The sequence below is a fragment of the Trichoplusia ni genome, chromosome 2, assembly GCF_003590095.1.
Source record: "Trichoplusia ni isolate ovarian cell line Hi5 chromosome 2, tn1, whole genome shotgun sequence".
NCBI classification, from domain to species: Eukaryota; Metazoa; Arthropoda; class Insecta; order Lepidoptera; family Noctuidae; genus Trichoplusia; species Trichoplusia ni.
The window spans coordinates 1507751-1527060 of NC_039479.1; the positions used below are offsets into that span (position 1 = coordinate 1507751).

At 33.0% G+C, this 19310-nt stretch overlaps 1 protein-coding gene across 3 annotated transcripts in view; it reads right to left on the reverse strand.

Moving 5' to 3' along the window:
* Positions 1-19310, reverse strand: part of LOC113502474 (phospholipid phosphatase 2-like) — a 48763-nt gene that overhangs the window by 17321 nt on the left and 12132 nt on the right. Inside the window, exon 1 of one of the 3 annotated variants that reach the window (XM_026884069.1) lies at positions 4926-5173. The exons of 1 other annotated variant lie outside the window; for it this stretch is intronic. In XM_026884069.1, coding sequence (XP_026739870.1) covers positions 4926-5009 — 84 coding nt within the window. In that variant the 5' untranslated portion in view covers positions 5010-5173. Of the gene's footprint in view, positions 1-3009; positions 3366-4925; positions 5174-19310 lie in introns of those variants that run through there. One more of the 3 variants, XM_026884077.1, reaches the window with a different exon arrangement.

Sequence of the window (19310 nt, forward strand, 5' to 3'; positions counted from 1 at the left end):
GCGGATGAAGTGACGCCCAACAGGCTATTTACAAAATTATAATTTTCCAGTCATTATGTACTTGTCCGGATTTCACACTAAGTTTGCGACATGAATGAATCAGCGGATCAGAACAATAGCGGCTTTGCCATAAAGCTTAAGTATATTAATCTGGCTTTCAAGTGACGGTTCAAGCCTTTTCTTTTTACTTTTTTGCATAAACTTAGCATCTTAAATGTTGCCAATGTAACTTGACCCCTACTTTTAAGCACTGATTTTTAACTGCGCACAAAGTAATCTTACATTTTAAACGGTATAGATATATAAATGTTAATTAAATTGAAGACATCGGTAATATATCTTGGTATCTCTATTTTCAAGTATAGCGATACAAAGAAATTTAAAAAATGGCGTTTCACTAATCAGAGCCATCACTGGCAAGAGTTCTAACTATATTTGGCGCTAAAAAAAGACTTTCAGAAGCAATTATATAATTTAAACTTTACACAAAGGTATTAAGGTTTATTTTGTATTGCATGTAGTATTATATAGACTTTCAGTTAGTATGACTTGTAGTCTGATGACCGTGAACTCGTCGACCGACGTGACGTGAGGCGTGACATCGCAAAACGATAAAAATCCTTCCAGATTCCTGATTTAACATGCATTAACATTTATTTTATTTTATCATACTAATATTATAAATGCGAAAGTATGTGAGTGTGTTTGTAAGTGTATATTTGTTAAACCTTTATGCAGAAGTTTGGGAACCGAGTATTCTATCTATCTATCCATGAAATTTTGTGTGCAGGTAACTGACATTTTGCATTAATTAAGCTATATTTTATCCGATTCAGACAAAAAAACAAATTACAACATTTGTATAGATGCAGGACAATTACAAAAAAAATTGACAAAAGTTAAAATTTAAATTAAAAATAGATGTTGAATGATCTTTACTAATCTTTAGCTACAGTTTAGGAGATAATTACACAAGTAAACAGCTGCATAGTCTAAAGCACCCGTGTCGTAACAGCACCACGTGGAGTGCTTCTCACGACATTACCGCGGTTTACCAAACACAGTTTGTTTGGAATAAAAAATGTGTTGTTATGGGAACCTATATAAAATGGAACCGCTTGGATTCGAGAAATATGATGGGTGCAGATGGTTCAGTGGTTAAAAGGAAGGGCTTGTATGCTGCAACGAAAACTGATAAAATTGTGTGGCTTATTTTGTCAAAAATTTAACGGTAGCATAATTATTGGACTCAGTTCACATACTTATTTTTGCGATTCAATATAGCTACATGAATTAGGAATTTTTAGATCGTTAATCGAGTAATTGCTCGTGACTGTTTTAAAATTTATTTATTTGTTTGTTTACTTGTACGAACCTGAAAAAGTTTAAGTTCGATTTAGATCTTAGAAAATCTTGCTCAGGGCGCCTACGGTGTCTTAAAGAAAAAGTATAGAGGGTGTGGAAAAGAGATGCCACTCTACGCCGTGTATTGCTGTCAGGCTTCAACAACCATTATAATATTGCAGGTACTTATACTCAGGTTTAACCATTAATAAATTTAAATTTTGTAGCTTAGGTTTTTCCAAATTCCAATTGAGCCGTTTATACGGCTAAAATACCAGTTATTGTGCAATTAAATATAATACGATAATAGTAAAATAAATAATCACATTTTCGTGGAAGTAAATAATGATGAAATCTAGATAAGAATTTCTTAAATTGGGGTGTGTTAATAACTTCATGTACTTGCACTATAATGACTGTATTTTCCATCGTCATGAAGACTGAAAGAAGATTACACTGTTATTAATATTATTGTGTAATGTAGATTCATAATTCGTATACATCCCAGTTATCTGTACCTACATGTAACTTGTTTGAACTTGTTACACTTGATGAGAGATACCTACAATCTAATTCATAGTCCAAAGTTTATAACGTTTGATATGAAAGGACAAAGTGTAAAAACGTCATTTTTTTCCACATATTTTTACACTCACTTTCTTGTTTGTATGTTTTTCGTTCCAGTTGAATTTTTTTAAGTCCATTTTGAGGCACTTCCCGATAAGCTAGCAGGATGAAATTTTTAGGGTAGCTTCAAATGCAATTTAAAACTATAAAACAACTGCATCGATTTTGATAAAATTTGATTGGAGTGACATTTAAAAACGTGGGTATTTAGATTTTTTAAATCAATTATTTTTTTCAATATTTAGAGTCAAAGGTCGCTATCTCTTACAATGACCAAAACAATTAAAAATTAGCTCAAAGCGTTGTTCTTTAATACTGCGCTACCTACTGAAGTAGAAAGTAGCAATTACAATAAATTGGTTCAATAACTATGATTCATAAGTACTTCATTGTAAAACAATTAAGTCTACATACTTAAAACACCAGACACTATTGAGAGTCCAAGATCCATATTACAGATATTTGTTACAAATTGAAGTGTTATTTCAAAATCACACAAAATAATTGGAAAATAATAATCCGATTCCCTCAATTTTGATTTCCAAGTATTAGTCAGATCCTAAAAAAATACAACAGCGCTGTAAACCAGCTTTCAGATTCTGAAGACTACCCAATCTGGTTTGGGCCTGTTTTTATTTTGTACTATCATCGTCATTAGCTGTCTATCGAGCAACGTTCCAGCCATCAGCAAATATTTGACCGCAAAAAGCGTTGCTTAACTTCGATAATTACTAAAACAGACTTAAATCATTTAATATAGGTCAAGAGATATATTATTACTACTACAGACAAGCAAACATAAAAATTCTTTTATTTTTTTCTATCATATAGATTATTTACTGTTTTTTTTCTAGTCTTTTGCCAACTATGTGTGGGTCAGCTCACCAGAGTTTTATAAGGATTGACTGCCTACCTCAACACTTGTCAAACTTTTGTTGATTTTATGACATATTATTATATGGTCACCCATCCACGGACGGTCCGTATCATGTCTACTACTCCCCTACAGCATTAACAGAACGTAATATAACAAATTACCTGCACGGAGTCGTACGAGCGATAACCCGCCATGATTCCAACACTAAAACCTTTTCGCACAACACCAATATTACTTTATAATATGTATATCAGATCACAACATACACATATTACATATACAATTATACACTGAACGTCACCACTCATATGTCAATACACAATGCCGTACAATTTGCGACTAATACATAAACAGTCTAAATCATATACCTACTTAACGGCTAGACCTGTCTTGATAAAATCTGATTGTAAAATATGCCAAGTCCACGTTATCATGACTAATGTTGATTTAGCATTAAAAGTGCAAATATTCGATAAGGGCTCGCGTAAATCTTTGCTTGGATTCCAAATATTTGCTTCAATAATATAATTATTTTTAATATGAATTTGTCATGAGTTCTTTTAGATTCACTTATGTTATCAAGAATGATTTCAGGCCTCAGGAAATCCGGTTAGTTACGTGTATTTAAATGAAAAGAAATATAATTTTGATGTGTTACATCAAATGTATTATTTAAGACTAGTTGTCAATTTCAATACCTATGTCATAACATTTTTTTATGATAATAGGCTTTGGACGACACTAGGTATACAGCCAAATGAAAAGTTTAAACCTTCTTAGCATTAAAAATTTATAACATTAGCACTGGAATATTTCTGATTGGTCTTGAACATAACGACGCCTCTTTTGCCAATTTCTTACGATATTACGGCAAGGTCAACAGGATGAATGAACATGGGAGCATGTTTTCACTGGACTATGACCCCATTTCTACCGAACTACGTCAAAAGGAGGCTTAACGTCTAACCTATTTAAAAAGGTTTAATCCTAATCCATGAGTCGTTGACTCTTACTCATAACTCTTCGAAATGAAAGAGGTCATGATGACGAGGCTAGCCTTCGGGCGTCACCGTCATATCTCTGATAAGGTGGTTACTATTAAGATAGGTGTGTGAAATCATAGGATACGTACATTGGCATGTAAAATCTTAAATGTATACTTCATCTAATTTACAATAGGGATTGATCGTTAAGGGTCATATGTATTTTTGTACGCGGAAAACAAAATAGAAAAAAACGATTGTCAGAAAGAAAAAAAAATTGGGAGGAACCACCCTTAACATTTAGGGGGATGAAAAATAGATGTCTGATACTCAGACCTGCCCAATATGCACACAAAATTTCATGAGAATCGGACGAGCCGTTTCGGAGGAGTTCCGAGAAAGGAAGAACAAGCTTTCTACCGGGGAGTATAACATTCACACAGACAAAGTCACAGACGTAAACTAGTATATTTACTAGTAATAATTAAATTGATATTTAAACATTAACTCAATTAAATAACAACAGTATTTAGTTTACTATAGCTAAGTATTCACATGAATATTGATAACACATGCATCGTCGCTGCGACACAACTGGATGCGCAAGCGCAGCGCGCAGGTGTCAAGTTATGACGAGCTAATTTCATACATATGTATGTATGAAACATTAAAATACAGTTTCGTTGTCAGCTATCGATTATTGATAAGTTAGGAGATGGAATATTTATCGATGTGCAGATATAGATATACTTAAGATATTATCTTAACTGAATTATCTTGAAAAACATTTTTTAACTGGAAGTACTTTCGCTTATTTAGTTTTTTTGATATAAATGTAAAGCAATAAACGATTGGTTAGAATTCACAAAAAACAGGTCGATTCGGTCAATTCGGCCATCCGTGACCGACGAATTATTTGTAGGTCACCGGTGACCGAAATAACAAAATATTTAATTTTATGATATACACAATCTTCATATTAAAAAAAAACCATATGTGGTGTGGAAAATAAGTGACATTTAAGTTACACACTATGTACTTATTTTCTCGGGGTTTTCCTCGTGAAATGCGTAAGTAAATTAACATCAACATACCTCTTTCCTCATTTTTACTGGAATAGAATCCATTCTTTTCATCCCTTGAATACTTGCACGAAATAATGACATAGAATGCACCATTTTGTCAAAACTTTGACTGATTTTACAGCAAAACTTAGAGTAATATTTAAACTTTATGTGACATTTGAAATTATTTCAAAAGTAATTCGTTTAAGGCACTTTTTGGATAAAATTATTAAATACCGAAACAATAAAATTTCAAATCACAGCAAAATACATCAATCGTATTTAACCGTTACAGTTTAACTGACAATCCTACGTGACTACAATTAATGTTTGAAATAATGAGTAATTGTAAGGAAAATCCTTTATTACCATACATAACCAATATACGTCATTGTAACCCAGATATGAACTATTTAATAATAAAATACTATAATTCTTTGGAAGTTTGGACGCTCTGTCATTATTTGAAATTGTAAATACAAGTTACTTAATTCAGTGCAAATGTACTCGTTGGATTTGATCGTCATTCGTGACGAATTCTTTAAGGTCAAGTCATTGAGCTTACTGACACGTGAGAAATGAAGAATTGCTTTTGTGGAAGTGAGATGGAGCGAGTGGCGTCCCTTTTCTACCAGCCAATAAAAGTCTCACTGCTAGGCACAGGCCTCCTACCTTATAGGGAAGGTTTGAGCATTGATCACCACGCTAGCTCACTGCGGGTAGGATTCAGATTCCAATAATGGATTTCAAATATTGGAATCTGAATCACCGTTTGTCGGAGTATCTTAGAATAATTAAGAAAGTACATATAACTTTGAGGATCACCTTTGGCTGCGTTAGGATTGAACCTGCACCTCTTGCATACAAATCGATGCACAGAACCTCAAGGCCACCACGATATCCTTTTCGATAAGTCCACCATTCTTACTTTAACTGGTTGAAAATTATGTCAATTAGTCGTAAAGACTATGGAATGGAATGGATTCGAGGATTAAAGAATGTTAACATTGAATAGTGGATTTCCCAAGTAGGTAAGTCCCTAGTTTCGTTGCGGTAACCTATATTAAACGGAAGATTTATGCATCATCAAAGTCATTACTAAGTGCACCGTATCTTTTTGTATAACGTGGAAAGATTTTACAACTAGAGTCATTTAATTACATACATCCTTGACTAGCGCGTAGGTCACAGGTGGCCGATTTATCGATATATCATTTCTGATGAATTTTTAGCTTATTTTTGCGGCACCCTTCATAGTCGCTTTTCCACCTTTGACTCTTCTTTACTTATTTTACGTTTATTCTTTGCTCTAAAGCAGGCTCGTAGCCAGGCAGGTCAGGGCCCGGATAGCTAGCGAAGAACTGTTCCACCGAGTTACTGATAAGGAGAACTACAAAAAGCTGGTCGCTAACCATCATAAGTTGGAGAGGCAACGTTAGAAGAAGAAGTTAGACCGTCAGCATATTATTTTTTTCACCTTTAAATTTAAGTCTTTAAAAGAAAATACTACTCAAAGAAGACTCTCCTTTTGAAGTAACTCTAGAACTACGCACAAGTCACAACGCATCGAATTCATATAAATCACACGCTTTTATCTCCGATCATTACTCGAGACACCTAGACCTCGACAAATAGACTTCATAATTCACCCTATTAGGCTGGATACAGAGGATAAATTCTATAAAGGAATAGCTACGTTGGATGGAAAATAAACAAAACTAAGTGTGAATCGAACTCGCAAACGATAAGTTATACAGAGAGCCAAACTCCATACACAAGACTTTATTTGTGTTCAGAGCTGAAAATAAAATTAAGCCTTCTGTCTTAACTTCAAGGTTTATGAAAGCCTAGTAGGTCGGCCTGGTGTTACGCTTTAATTTCAGAACGCTAAGAATGTCTGATTGAAGTTGCGGTAAAAGTCATATAAAGAAGAGTCATTCTACATTTTTTAAGGAAAATTAATTGTAAAACTTGAACCCAAAAAATCCTATTTTTGGTTTTATACTCTTTACTAAATAAATTTACAGCTCTTATGGGCATTCAATGCATTCATACAAGACATATTCATCTTTCAAATATTTCACATACCACATCTAAATCTAAATCTTAACACCGTATGTTCATCCCAATTTGTAATCTGACTGAGTAGTATATTATTGGGCATTCTGTCCCACTCCTTCGCTCATGCATGCGCATTCGCGTCGTGGGACAGAATGCCCAATAGGTTATGAGCGATACATATCATGGAATAGAACGTCTAATGGTGGCTGGTCGCTCGACGGGTGCGCCTCGCAGCTGATAGTGGTAGAGTATGTTCAATATCCGATAATCGACTCGATCCATTTAGTCGAGTATTCTCACAGGCTTACCATGTGTAATTTGTGATTCGATTGATCAAAAAAGTTTATAAGTGAAGGCTATGAACGTATTTTACCATTCTTAGACATGAAGTTTATTAAACAACCCCAATCATTGAATGTAAACACTATCTGTGATGATATTCCCAAGACTCATGCTCGTCATAGTGAATTATTACCTAACATAGTACGTTGTATAATTTGTGGTCCGTCAAATTGTGGAAAAACAAATTTGCTCATTGGTCTTCTTATCCATGAAAATGGTTTAAAATTTCAAAATGTTTACGTTTATTCAAAAACTTTGCACCAACTTAAGTATAGATTTCTGGAAAGTGTTTTACAACGAGTTCCAAGTATTTCATTTCAGAAATATCATGGAAATGAAGACGTTTTAAGTGTTCAGGATGCTAAACCGAACTCTGTCATAATATTTGATGACGTTGCATGTGAAAATCAAAGTAACATGCGAGATTACTTTGCAATGGGTCGTCACAAAAATATCGATTGTTTTTATCTCAATCAAACGTATAGTAAAGTGCCAAAACAGTTAGTAAGAGACAACGCTAACCTTATCGTACTATTTAAGCAGGATGATATTAATCTGAAGCATATATATGAAGAACACGTTAATACAGATATGACTTGGGCTCAGTTTCGTGAAATGTGTTCTAAAATTTGGAGTGAACCTTACAACTTTCTGGTAATAAATAAAGATTGCCCTAAAAATAATGGATGTTACAGAAATAAGTTTGACACATTTGTCGTCTTTGAATAAGAAAATGATATATATTTAAGACTCCTGACATTGTTACCTTATTACTCGCTTAACAACTCTTATGAGATAACTATACATTTATCAACGATGGAAAAATCATTGAAAAGACAAATAGTAGATGCTTCAGCGGCTGTAAAGAAAAAAGTACGCGCCATGAGAGAGCTTGAGATTGGCAATAAGCAAGCATTAGAAACGGTTTTTAAACCTATAACCGAATCACTTAATTTACTAAGCAACACCAGTAATGAAACTACTTCTAATGAAAATGGAAAAATCCTGGAAAACAGTCATACATTAAACAATGAAGCCTCTAGTAGCAGAAAGTACGAAGAAAGCAGTGATGAAAATGAAATCGACAGTGAATCTTCATTTCAATCCATGGGTGATAAGAACGAAGAATGCGATACATCATCTTGGTCCCTATCTCCTGAAGCACTACATGATGTACCATTCGGTGTTCGGATAGAGCGTGGAAAACTTATGTTAGGTTCAGCTAGCATTACGATTGGTGACGATTTTGTTACAGTCGCGGGTCGCAAATATCGTAATACACCCGGTTTGAAACAGTTGCTGCTAAAAAAAGATGTAGACTTGAGTATAGTGACAGATAATGATATGCAACATTACAAGTCCATGCTGCTCGATACAAATGCACATCGTCGAGATTTTGAACCAAACAAACCCATCAAAAGTAGCAAAGGACAAAAATATTTGCAAATTATTAAACCTCTTTTCAAATTACAAAGTACAAATCAGATCTATAATCAACCAAAGGGAAATGGACTACCCTTGACAAAAGTGTGGAGAAAAAACGTAGACTATGTTTATTGGGACAATCCAAACGAACTAGTGGATAGATTAAAACTTTTGATTGCTTCACGAGACGCTGGCAACACTGGGCTGGACAATGAAATAATCTCCATCATTGAAGAATTACGTGAAAGTAAGGTTATCAGTTAATAAATATCTTCCATCCTCTGCATACGTTTCATTTTACTGTTAACCCTTCAATAAAAAGCATACTAATACTACTACATTTAAAATGAATATAGACAAATTTGGTCATTATATTCATAAAAGAATGCGATTGACAGAATTATTCGAGAGTAATGATAATTCATTGACAAAAACAGAAAATGGTGAATTTGATTTGAAAGCTGCAACGTTAAGAGGTGTCAGAACTCCTGTAGAGCCAGATGATGCTGTAAATAAGGTCTATGTCGATCAATTCATAACAAAAATAACAAAAGATTTACATAAAGCCATGCTGTTAATGCAAGCTCGAATTATGGACGATGTACAAAATACTTTAAAAGCGAAGATATATGAAGTTTCCATTCATTTAGAAGATAAGTTTTACACAAAAACAGCTGTAGATAACTTATTAGCACCTAAAAAGTCATCATAATGTCCAAACAAGAAATTGTAAATGAAATCCATAAAGCAGCGAGAAAAAATTTTAATCGACGATCTGTCATTTTAAAAGGGATTGATGATTTGTGGCAAGCCGATTTAATGGACATGCAAAATTTAAGAAAATACAACAAAGGTTACAATTACATATTATTGGTGATTGATTGTTTCTCAAAATACGCCTGGGCAGAACCGCTCAAATCGAAAAATAAAATTGATGTTACTACTGCATTTGAGAACATACTCAATAAAAGTCAACGCAAACCAGTTAATTTACAAACAGATTCAGGAACAGAGTTTTATAATACATCATTCCAAATGCTCATGAAAAGGTTTAATATTAACCATTACTCGACCTTTTCTACAAAGAAAGCTTCAATTGTAGAGCTTTTGATAAAAACTATTAAAAATAAATTGTATAAGTGTTTTAGTATGAACGGAAACTACAAGTGGTATGTAACGGTGTTACAAGATACGTTGAAAATGTATAACAACACAAAGCACCGTACTATTAAATGCAAACCTGTTGAAGTAAATAAATGCAATGAGTTAAACGTAAAAGACAATATAAAAAGAACACATAAGCACATATCTTTTCGTTGCGTACCAAAGTTTAAAGTTGGTGACAGTGTTCGCATTAGTAAATACAAGCATGTTTTTAAAAAGGGATATACTCCTAATTGGTCAACTGAAATATTTACCATAAAAAAAGTTAACAATACCACACCCACAACGTATCACATAGAAGATCAACGAAAACAAGCTATTTTAGGAACTTTTTATGAACCGGAACTTCAAAAAACATATTTCCCAAGCGTTTATTTGATAGAAAAAGTTTTAAAAAGAAAAGGAAATAAATTGTTTGTGAAATGGTTAGGTTTAAGTAACGCAGAAAATAGTTGGATCAACAGAGCTGCGATTGTGAATTGATAAAAAGTAGATATCAAATCATTCATATAAACATTATTATTTCTTACATGTCTTTCATTTTGCTTTGAACGATGCAAGGTGGTGGACTAGTAAATAGTGTGATTAATAATTTACCCTTTGAACTTCATTTGCCTGGTTACAATTACTGTGGACCAGGTACTAAACTTCAAAAACGTTTACTACGTGGAGATCGAGGCGTAAACAAGTTAGACGAAGCTTGTATGCATCACGATATTGCATATCAGAACCATACAGATTTACCTAATCGACACAAAGCCGATTTACAACTGTTAAACATGGCTAAACAAAGACTTAGGTCTAAAGATGCAGGAAAAGGGGAAAAACTTAGCTCATGGTTAGTGAGCAAAGTCATGAAAGCCAAAATAAAGTCTGGTGCAGGAATTAAAACGTTTAACAGCTTTGTGTCGAAAATAAGATCAAAAATTAGAAAACTAAAACACAAGGACAGTAAGGCTCTTATAAACGCCGCTTACTTGGCTGCAAGAAAAATATTTCCTTGCATACAGAAAGTACGAGTTCCTCGGGTCATACCCATACCGAAAACTGGTGGAGTTCTGCCTTTGATCCCAATTTTTGCTGGTTTATCGGCATTAGGATCTTTAGCGGGTGGTGCTGCTGGTATCGCAAAAACTGTTAACGATTATAGAACAGCTCAAAAAAGTTTACAAGAAACTGAACGACACAATAAAACTATGGAAGCATTAGCTATAGGAAAAGGGTTGTACATTAAACCACATAAAAATGGTACAGGTTTGTTTATAAATTCATCAAAAAACTGATAAGAGAGCTACCTAATCGTCCATTAACTGATATTGATATCAAAAATCACGCACGCGACTTGCCATACTTTCGAGGAGTTTACATGAAAGATCAGCTACCGAGAAAACCAAAACAGGTTGAATGTGCTATTGTGAATTTGGACAATTCAAAAAATGAAGGAACGCATTGGGTAGCTTATGTTAAATTTAATAATTATTGTGAATATTTTGACAGCTTTGGTGATTTAAAACCGCCTCTCGAATTGATACGGTACTTAAAAAACTATAATATTTTTTATAACTACACAAGATACCAAAAATTCAATTCTGTGAATTGTGGACACTTATGTTTAGAATATCTAAGGAATTTTTGGAAAAATAAACGTGTATAAATTAATATGTTATTCTTTCATTTTTATCATTCTCAAGATGTCCCTCACTTTGTCAATAACTGGAAACTCATCAGATTTGTCTACTTACTATCCAAACACATTACAATTAAACGGTCAGTACGAATGCGCATTATTACATTTCTCAACGTTTAATTCTATTCCAAATATTGATAAAAAGAACAATAAGTTCTACTATGGATCCGAGGAAGTAATTGAAATACCCGAAGGAACTTATGAACTTCAAGATATTAGTGATTATATTAAATCCAAAATACAAAATGCATCGATAAAACTACGATGCAATAACAATACTCTAAAAACTACAATACTCTGTTCAAAAGATATAAACTTCGATAAGGAAGACACTTTTCGAAATCTACTAGGGTATGATAAGCAGATCTTGAAAGCTAATAAATTGCATGTCTCACAGTTCCCAGTTAACATTTTACCAACAACCGTGATCAGGATTGAATGTGATATTGTCAGTGGTTCGTACATAAACGGAGAGCCCAGTCACATTATCCACGAATTTGCACTCAACGTGCCACCAGGATATAGAATCATAGAAATTCCTAAAAACGCAATATACTTTCCGATTAACCAAAACAACATAAGCTGCATACATATACGGTTACTGGACATAAACAATCAACTAATAAATTTACGCGGTGAAGAAGTACAGCTGTATTTACATCTAAGAAGAAAAAATGATTGACTATAATAAATATATATATCAACCAGAAAAAGTCCTCAGTTTACATCAAGCTCCCAGTCATATAAGATCTAGCTCGAGGAAAATAATAAAATTAACAAGAGAAAATAAAGCATTTCTTAAAGCAATCGGTTTACTAAAATGAATATCTTAGATGTTTTATCCGCACCAACCTACGACAATACTGTTGAAGGCATCGAATACCATTCATATAAACCGTACGTGACTAGTTTTAACAGGAATGACGAGATACGCATACCTATCAACCAACAGGACTTGTATGTACTACCGTCAGCAAGCACTTTGTATTTGGAAGGAACCATAGTTGTTAATAAAAAGGATTCAAAAGAAGCCGCGAGCAGTGTTCATTTTACTAATAATGCTCTACTCTATCTTTTCCAAGATATAAGGTACGAATTAAATGGCGTGGAGATTGATAAAATAAAAAATGCGGGAGTTACTACCACCATGAAATCGTTAATATCGATGAATGAAAGTGAATCAAAGCTATCTCACGCATGGGGCTGGAACATTGATGGTATAAAAAATATTAATGGAGGTAATTTTTCCGTTTCTATACCACTATGTAACATACTTGGTTTTGCTGAAGATTTTAAGAAAATTGTTATAAATAGTAAACATGAACTGATATTGCTAAGAAGTAACACGAACTTAAATGCAGTGAAACTGAATACTGGTGAAGTAATTGACGACATAAAGATCAATAAAATTATATGGCGTGTACCGCATGTTAAAGTATCGGACAAAGAAAAAATAAGTTTGTTAAAATTGTTAGAAAAAGATCGACCTCTTCAGATGATATTTAGAAATTGGGATTTATACGAATACCCAGCTCTACCAAAAACTACGAAACACACCTGGTCTATAAAAACTTCATCGCAAATAGAGAAACCAAGATACGTAATTATTGGTTTACAAACAAACAGAAAAAATAATTCAAGTTCTGATATGTCACAGTTTGATCACTGTCACGTTCGGGATGTTAAAGTATATCTAAATTCGACTTACTTCCCGTATGAAAACCTTAATATTAGTTTCGCGAATAATAGAATCGCTTTATTATATGAGCAATACATCCGATTTCAACAGTCTTATTACGGACGCCGTTCGGAGCCATTATTAAGTCAGAAACAATTTAGAGATATAGCACCACTATTTATAATCGATTGCTCTAGACAAGCGGACAACGTAAAAACAGGCCCTGTTGTCGATGTGAGAGTAGAAATTGAGTGCGAAGCGGAGATACCAGACCAAACTTCAGCATATTGTCTCATATTGAACGATTGTATCATTGAATACAAACCCTTAAGTAATACTGTGAGAAAAATATCATGAATAGAAATACTATCATAATAGATGTTCAAGGTTTTAAAGATCTTTATAACAATTTCATAATAAAGGAATTGGCTTTTGCTACTCGAGAATACACTCAAACATTTTTAGTAAAACCTCCATACTTGTTTAAATATTTGACAAGCGACGAAAAGAGACAAGTTAAATGGTTGGAAAGGCATAAAGGTATTTATTGGAACGAGGGATACATTGACTACAGAGAGTTTAAACGAATAATTGTTCCATATCTAGAAAATAAGGAAATTATTGTAAATGGCTTTGAAAAGATAAAGTGGATAAATGATCTTTGTGAGGATTGTGTGGTATCAGACCTTGGAACAACACATTGTATCAATTTCTCAGAGCTGTATAAAAAATATTGTGTTGGTCAATCTAATTTTAATTGTAATATACATGCAAAACATTGTGCACTTAAAAATGTGTTATGTATAAAAAAGTATTTAGAATGGTAAAATGTGTACCTACTCATTAAGTAAATAGTTTTGTAAATAAAAACTAATTTTAATTGTAGTGTACACACTATGTGCTCTAAAAAATGTGTTATGTTTGAAAAAGTATTTGGAGTGGTAATTAAATGTATTATTTAAGATATATTTTTTAAATAAAACAACTTTTATCTATAATTGTATTTTTAATTCAAATTATACATCGTATACAAATTACAAAATTAAATTGAAACGAATAACCAATATAAATAAGATTAATAAAAAACTGAATATAATTCTAGATCGATATCATCAAAAATCACTGTCTATTAAAGATTTAGAGATCTTTTTAACTAATGATTCTGTTTCATCCATAACACTGTCCATGGCATCCCTGACAATATACTGAGCACTTATCACAACATTCTCGTTTTCACTATCGCTGTCACTTGTTTGAGAACTATTGTTGTTGCAGAGATCAATAACAGCAATTTTGATTAACTTAAGACCTCGTCGTTGTAATCGGCTGACAACAAAAGATTTCGTGGCATTCTGTTTTTTTAAAGTTTCTCTGCGACGCAGCTTCTGCTTTTTTTCTTTGGTTTTACATTGTTCTGGTTCAGTGCGACACAGCTCAGAGAATCCTTCGTAAGGATCCTGAGCATACTGGCTAAACACAATTTCTGAGTCAGATATCTGAAACAAGAAGATACGCAAAAATAAATAATCAATACTGGTGTACATAATCCACTAGTAGGTTAACGTTAGATTACAATATCTAACTTACCGTTGACATGATGATGTATAATGTCACATATACTATATTATAGTAATAGTCTGTAAAGAATAAAAACGAAACCAACAATCAACTTTATATAAGACTTTAAAATTGTTAGCTTTGCATTTATTGGGGTCTGTATATAAATTGTTTGAAAACCACTCTTTCGTAAATATACTTAGAGTTCCATATTACATAACGGTTTTAGACTAAAGTATAAACTGCAATCTTGCATATTATTTTACTTGCAACATAGCACAAGTGTCTACTCGTCCCACTACAAACTTATGTATTATATTGAATCATTGCAATCACAAATATTACAAGACATATGGAAAATAAAACACATGTCAAAAGTACAATAAATATAAAAATAAAACAAGTTTGTACTCAACAAATGGTGTTTATTAGTGTGAATTTATTAATTAAGCTTATTTTAATTTATACGTATTTACAATCTGTTTTACAAACAAGTATTTTATTTAATAACATATTTGTTTCTATAATATCACAGCTCATTTGTATCTTAAATAATATAACTTATATTATGTACGTTAAATGATAACACATTGAGATAACATCAAGTCAAATAACCTTTTAAGATGGAAGTATGTCCCCACGCTTGGGTTGCAACATTGCATTTGGATATTAATCGTTTATCATCGTTACTTGATAGTGCTATTTTATTCACACTTTGTGTAAATATTTCATGTTTAATTGATTTGAATAAGATATTTTTTCGATGGATTATGTCTCTATTAAATAATACATGCTGATAATTATCAATAGTTAAATTACGGACCACACAAGACTTAATACCTTTTGCTTTCTTAATGACATTGTTCATAGTTTTTATTGAATATAATTTTGACCTTAAACCAACAAATTCGGTAATCAGCTCGCCACCCATTTCGTCTTTAAATAATCCCGGCACTTTTTTATTTATTTGCGGTATCATAAATTTATTATTAATGTTATAGTTGCTAGTATCGAAGTACTGTAAAAAATTATATTTTATATCGTTATAGAAATCATCCGTGTATATAATATATACAAAAGAATCCGTGTCAGTGTAGCATAATTTTACTCTATCGCCGTAAAAAGGTTTAACTATGTTATAATGAAAATGATACATATGTGATTTAGATAGTTCTAATACAGTAAAGCCTATGTATATCGGTTTATCCAATATTAAACGGTCAGGTTTCATTTGTATTGCTACTAAGTTTTCCGATAAAACTGAAGCACTATGAAAATAAGGATTGCTTATGAGTTTTTCAGCACAAGTATATTTTTTAGTTTTATTATTTGGACTATAATTCCATGAGTTCACTACATAGAAATCTAAATAACAAGGTAATAGAAATGGCATACACCGCGGCGATCTATCGAAACGCATGTCGCCGGTGGGCGGGGCTTCAACACATTTACAGCTAATAACTACGCAATCACGCAAACATTAACATCGAGAAGACCAAGCAAACAACACTAGGCCGTACGTCTAATGCAATAAGGTTGACTTTGACGTTGTATGGATTCACTAACTCACACAGTCATTGCATTTTTTTGCATTAGTTGTAGTGATTACGTAAACTACACTAGGGATTGACTACGGATCCGAAATATAATGAAAGACGAAATTATGAGTGATAATGTTTTTTGTTGTATTCTTCTATGGATTACATTATAATATGTACCTACTTACAAAAAAAAAATTCGCTAATTGTCGGTTGACAAAAAAAAATATTATTATTAAATACTTGGTACCTAGGTAGGTTTGGTTTATACGGTGACTTTTTAGTCGTCTTACAAAAGCAGCCCAGTTCATGTATCGAATGACTAGTAAACGTTCATAATAAAAAAATAGGTATTTATGAGATTTGGATAAATTTAAATTGCAATTTTTATTCAATGCATGGCGTACTTTTTGAAACATTCAGTTGCGAGCGCGGTCCGAGCCGTAAAAATGGAGAGGGGCGCGGGGGCGGCGGGCGGCAAGTTATCAAGCATGCAACTAATTTCATAGTGTATATTCGGCCTAAGTTGTAGGGTACCAATTTCGTTTACCCGTGGTAGTCATCCACTTGTTTTTTGTATTTATTTGCATCCTGCGGGATTATGAAATGAAAATATATTAAATAATATGTTCACAAAAACGAACGACTATTAAAATTGTTACTTTTCGTATACAATGTTCATTTTGGATAATTTGTCCGCACTTAACCACATCACTATTTCCGACAGCTTTGTGCGGCCGTACCACTACAAATACGATCGCATTGATAAATATTATTTTTCGTTATACATTTCTCTTTTTACAACGGTGTATTTCTGTAAGTCTCTTACTGCAGAGGCAATGATTAGTAAAGAATGCAATTGTTGCAGGATGGTGCGATATAAATATGGTTTATAATGAAGGTTATGTTTTGAAATTTAATTTTGCAATAACATCAATATTACTGCAATAATTTACTTACCGATAAAATGTTATCTATTTATTTATGTTATTACACGATGCAGATGAATTTCCAGCCTGAGAAACGCCGCAAAACACCATTTTTAGTGGTTCTTGCTGTGACGACGTTCCGCGAGCGACTGAGCGTAAGTTCGCGCGCTGGTGTCGTCCAAGACACCAGTGTGGCGACAAGGTCACGCGGCGTTGGCACTTCTATTACCTTGTTATTTAGATTTCTATGGTTCACTAAATGAACAGTCACCCTTTTTTCTGTATTTTCTAAAGTTTTACCAAAAACGCTATTGTTTAATAACTTAAAGAAATCCTGCTCAAAAACACTTTTTGCGTTTTGTCGTAATTTGGTATTTAATTCGATGTACTCCTTTAAATATGCACTTTGTCGAAACGTAATGACTCTATGTATTTTACGTAATAATAAACCATGCTCAAGACATTTCTTTAAGTGTACATAATGAATCACGTATTTATACTTATTGTAGAGATTTGCAATAAGTTTTTCTGTTTTACCGCCCGGGGGTTTACATTTTTCAGCACAGAAAGGTAAGTCGTTGTGTAAATTATGTAACGTTTCAGGGTATAAGAGATCTACTTCAAGTATAAAACCCCATTCCGCGTTATCTCTAATATTTTCTACGACTAACTGATCTATTTCGTGTTGATTTAAAAATCGGAAACCCGAGTGAGGTAAATACTGACACATACTATAGCCGTAAAGATTATTACAGTCTAAATAACTTATAAAACACTGTGGTTCCACTGCATCATACGATGACATATATCTATTATTAGCTTTTGCATAGCGGTGGGAACACATACATAAACCTCCTCTTATACCGCTTTGAATCATCCGCACAATAGATAAGTCTGTTATAAGTTCTAATTTAACTCCCGTCTTTAAAAGCATAGCATCAAACGATAAACTAGGAGCAGTAATATAAAACGCAGGGTCGAGCTTATAATGCACTTTACAAGTTTTTCGAAAATTTTGAAATATGTCCGTAAGTAATAGTACATCAGTCTTTAAATATAAGTCAGTATATTCACCCATTGTTTTTATGCCAAATTTGGTCCATACCGAGTTAGCGTGGTTATAGTCCTCCTGTGAAATATGCTCATTACTTAAGGAATTGAAAAATAAATGTTTCGGTGGTAACGTTTTTTCTTCATAGCAATTCCAATTGCTCATGTAATCGTAAGGATAAATGCCTTTTCGGGTAAGTAAATTAAACTTATCATTTATAGGGAAATGAAAGCGTAAGCTAATAAAATCCTCAATTCGCATAGTCTTTGATAGCTTGTCTAAACTAGTGCCTAAGAAATTAAATGAATCTAAAATCTAATTTGTACGTATTCATTCTCGTCTATATGTATAAATTTGGAAATGATATATATTTTTCTTTGGTTCTAGGATGATATTTAATTTGCCAGGCGTTTCACCTAACTTTTTAATAAAAAGGTGACAGTCGTATCCTGATAAATTATGAAAAAATATTGGTATGAACATAGGTAGCTTATATTGTAAATTACAATGTCGATGAGCTGCACCGCGATATCGACAGTAATATGACAGTGATCTCTTACTTTATTATCTCATAACAGATTATCGCATATGTGACATTTCCAAGCTTTTTTGTAATCAATTCCGTCTTTCTCAGAAAATATAATCGAAACATTTTGAGTTAGTATGTTATAAATTCTTTTGACGTCTTCAGTAAGGAACTCTATAATTTCGATACACAATCAATTCCACGATAAGTTTGAATTCATTAAAATTATCATCGCACGATGAAACAATATTATACGCGAAGGGCTGAAGGAACGTGTCGTTGTAAGCGTGACGTGTTAGCGGTGTCCGATTCATGGCCGGAAATCGGTTCGAGTAATGTTTCGAAATCAGCGTAGATTATGAAAGGAATGTCTTGTTTTTATTATAATTATTTGATTGTAAAAATGTTCCTTTATCAGGCAATACAGTAATAACTCCTGCCACAAATGATTTTCAAA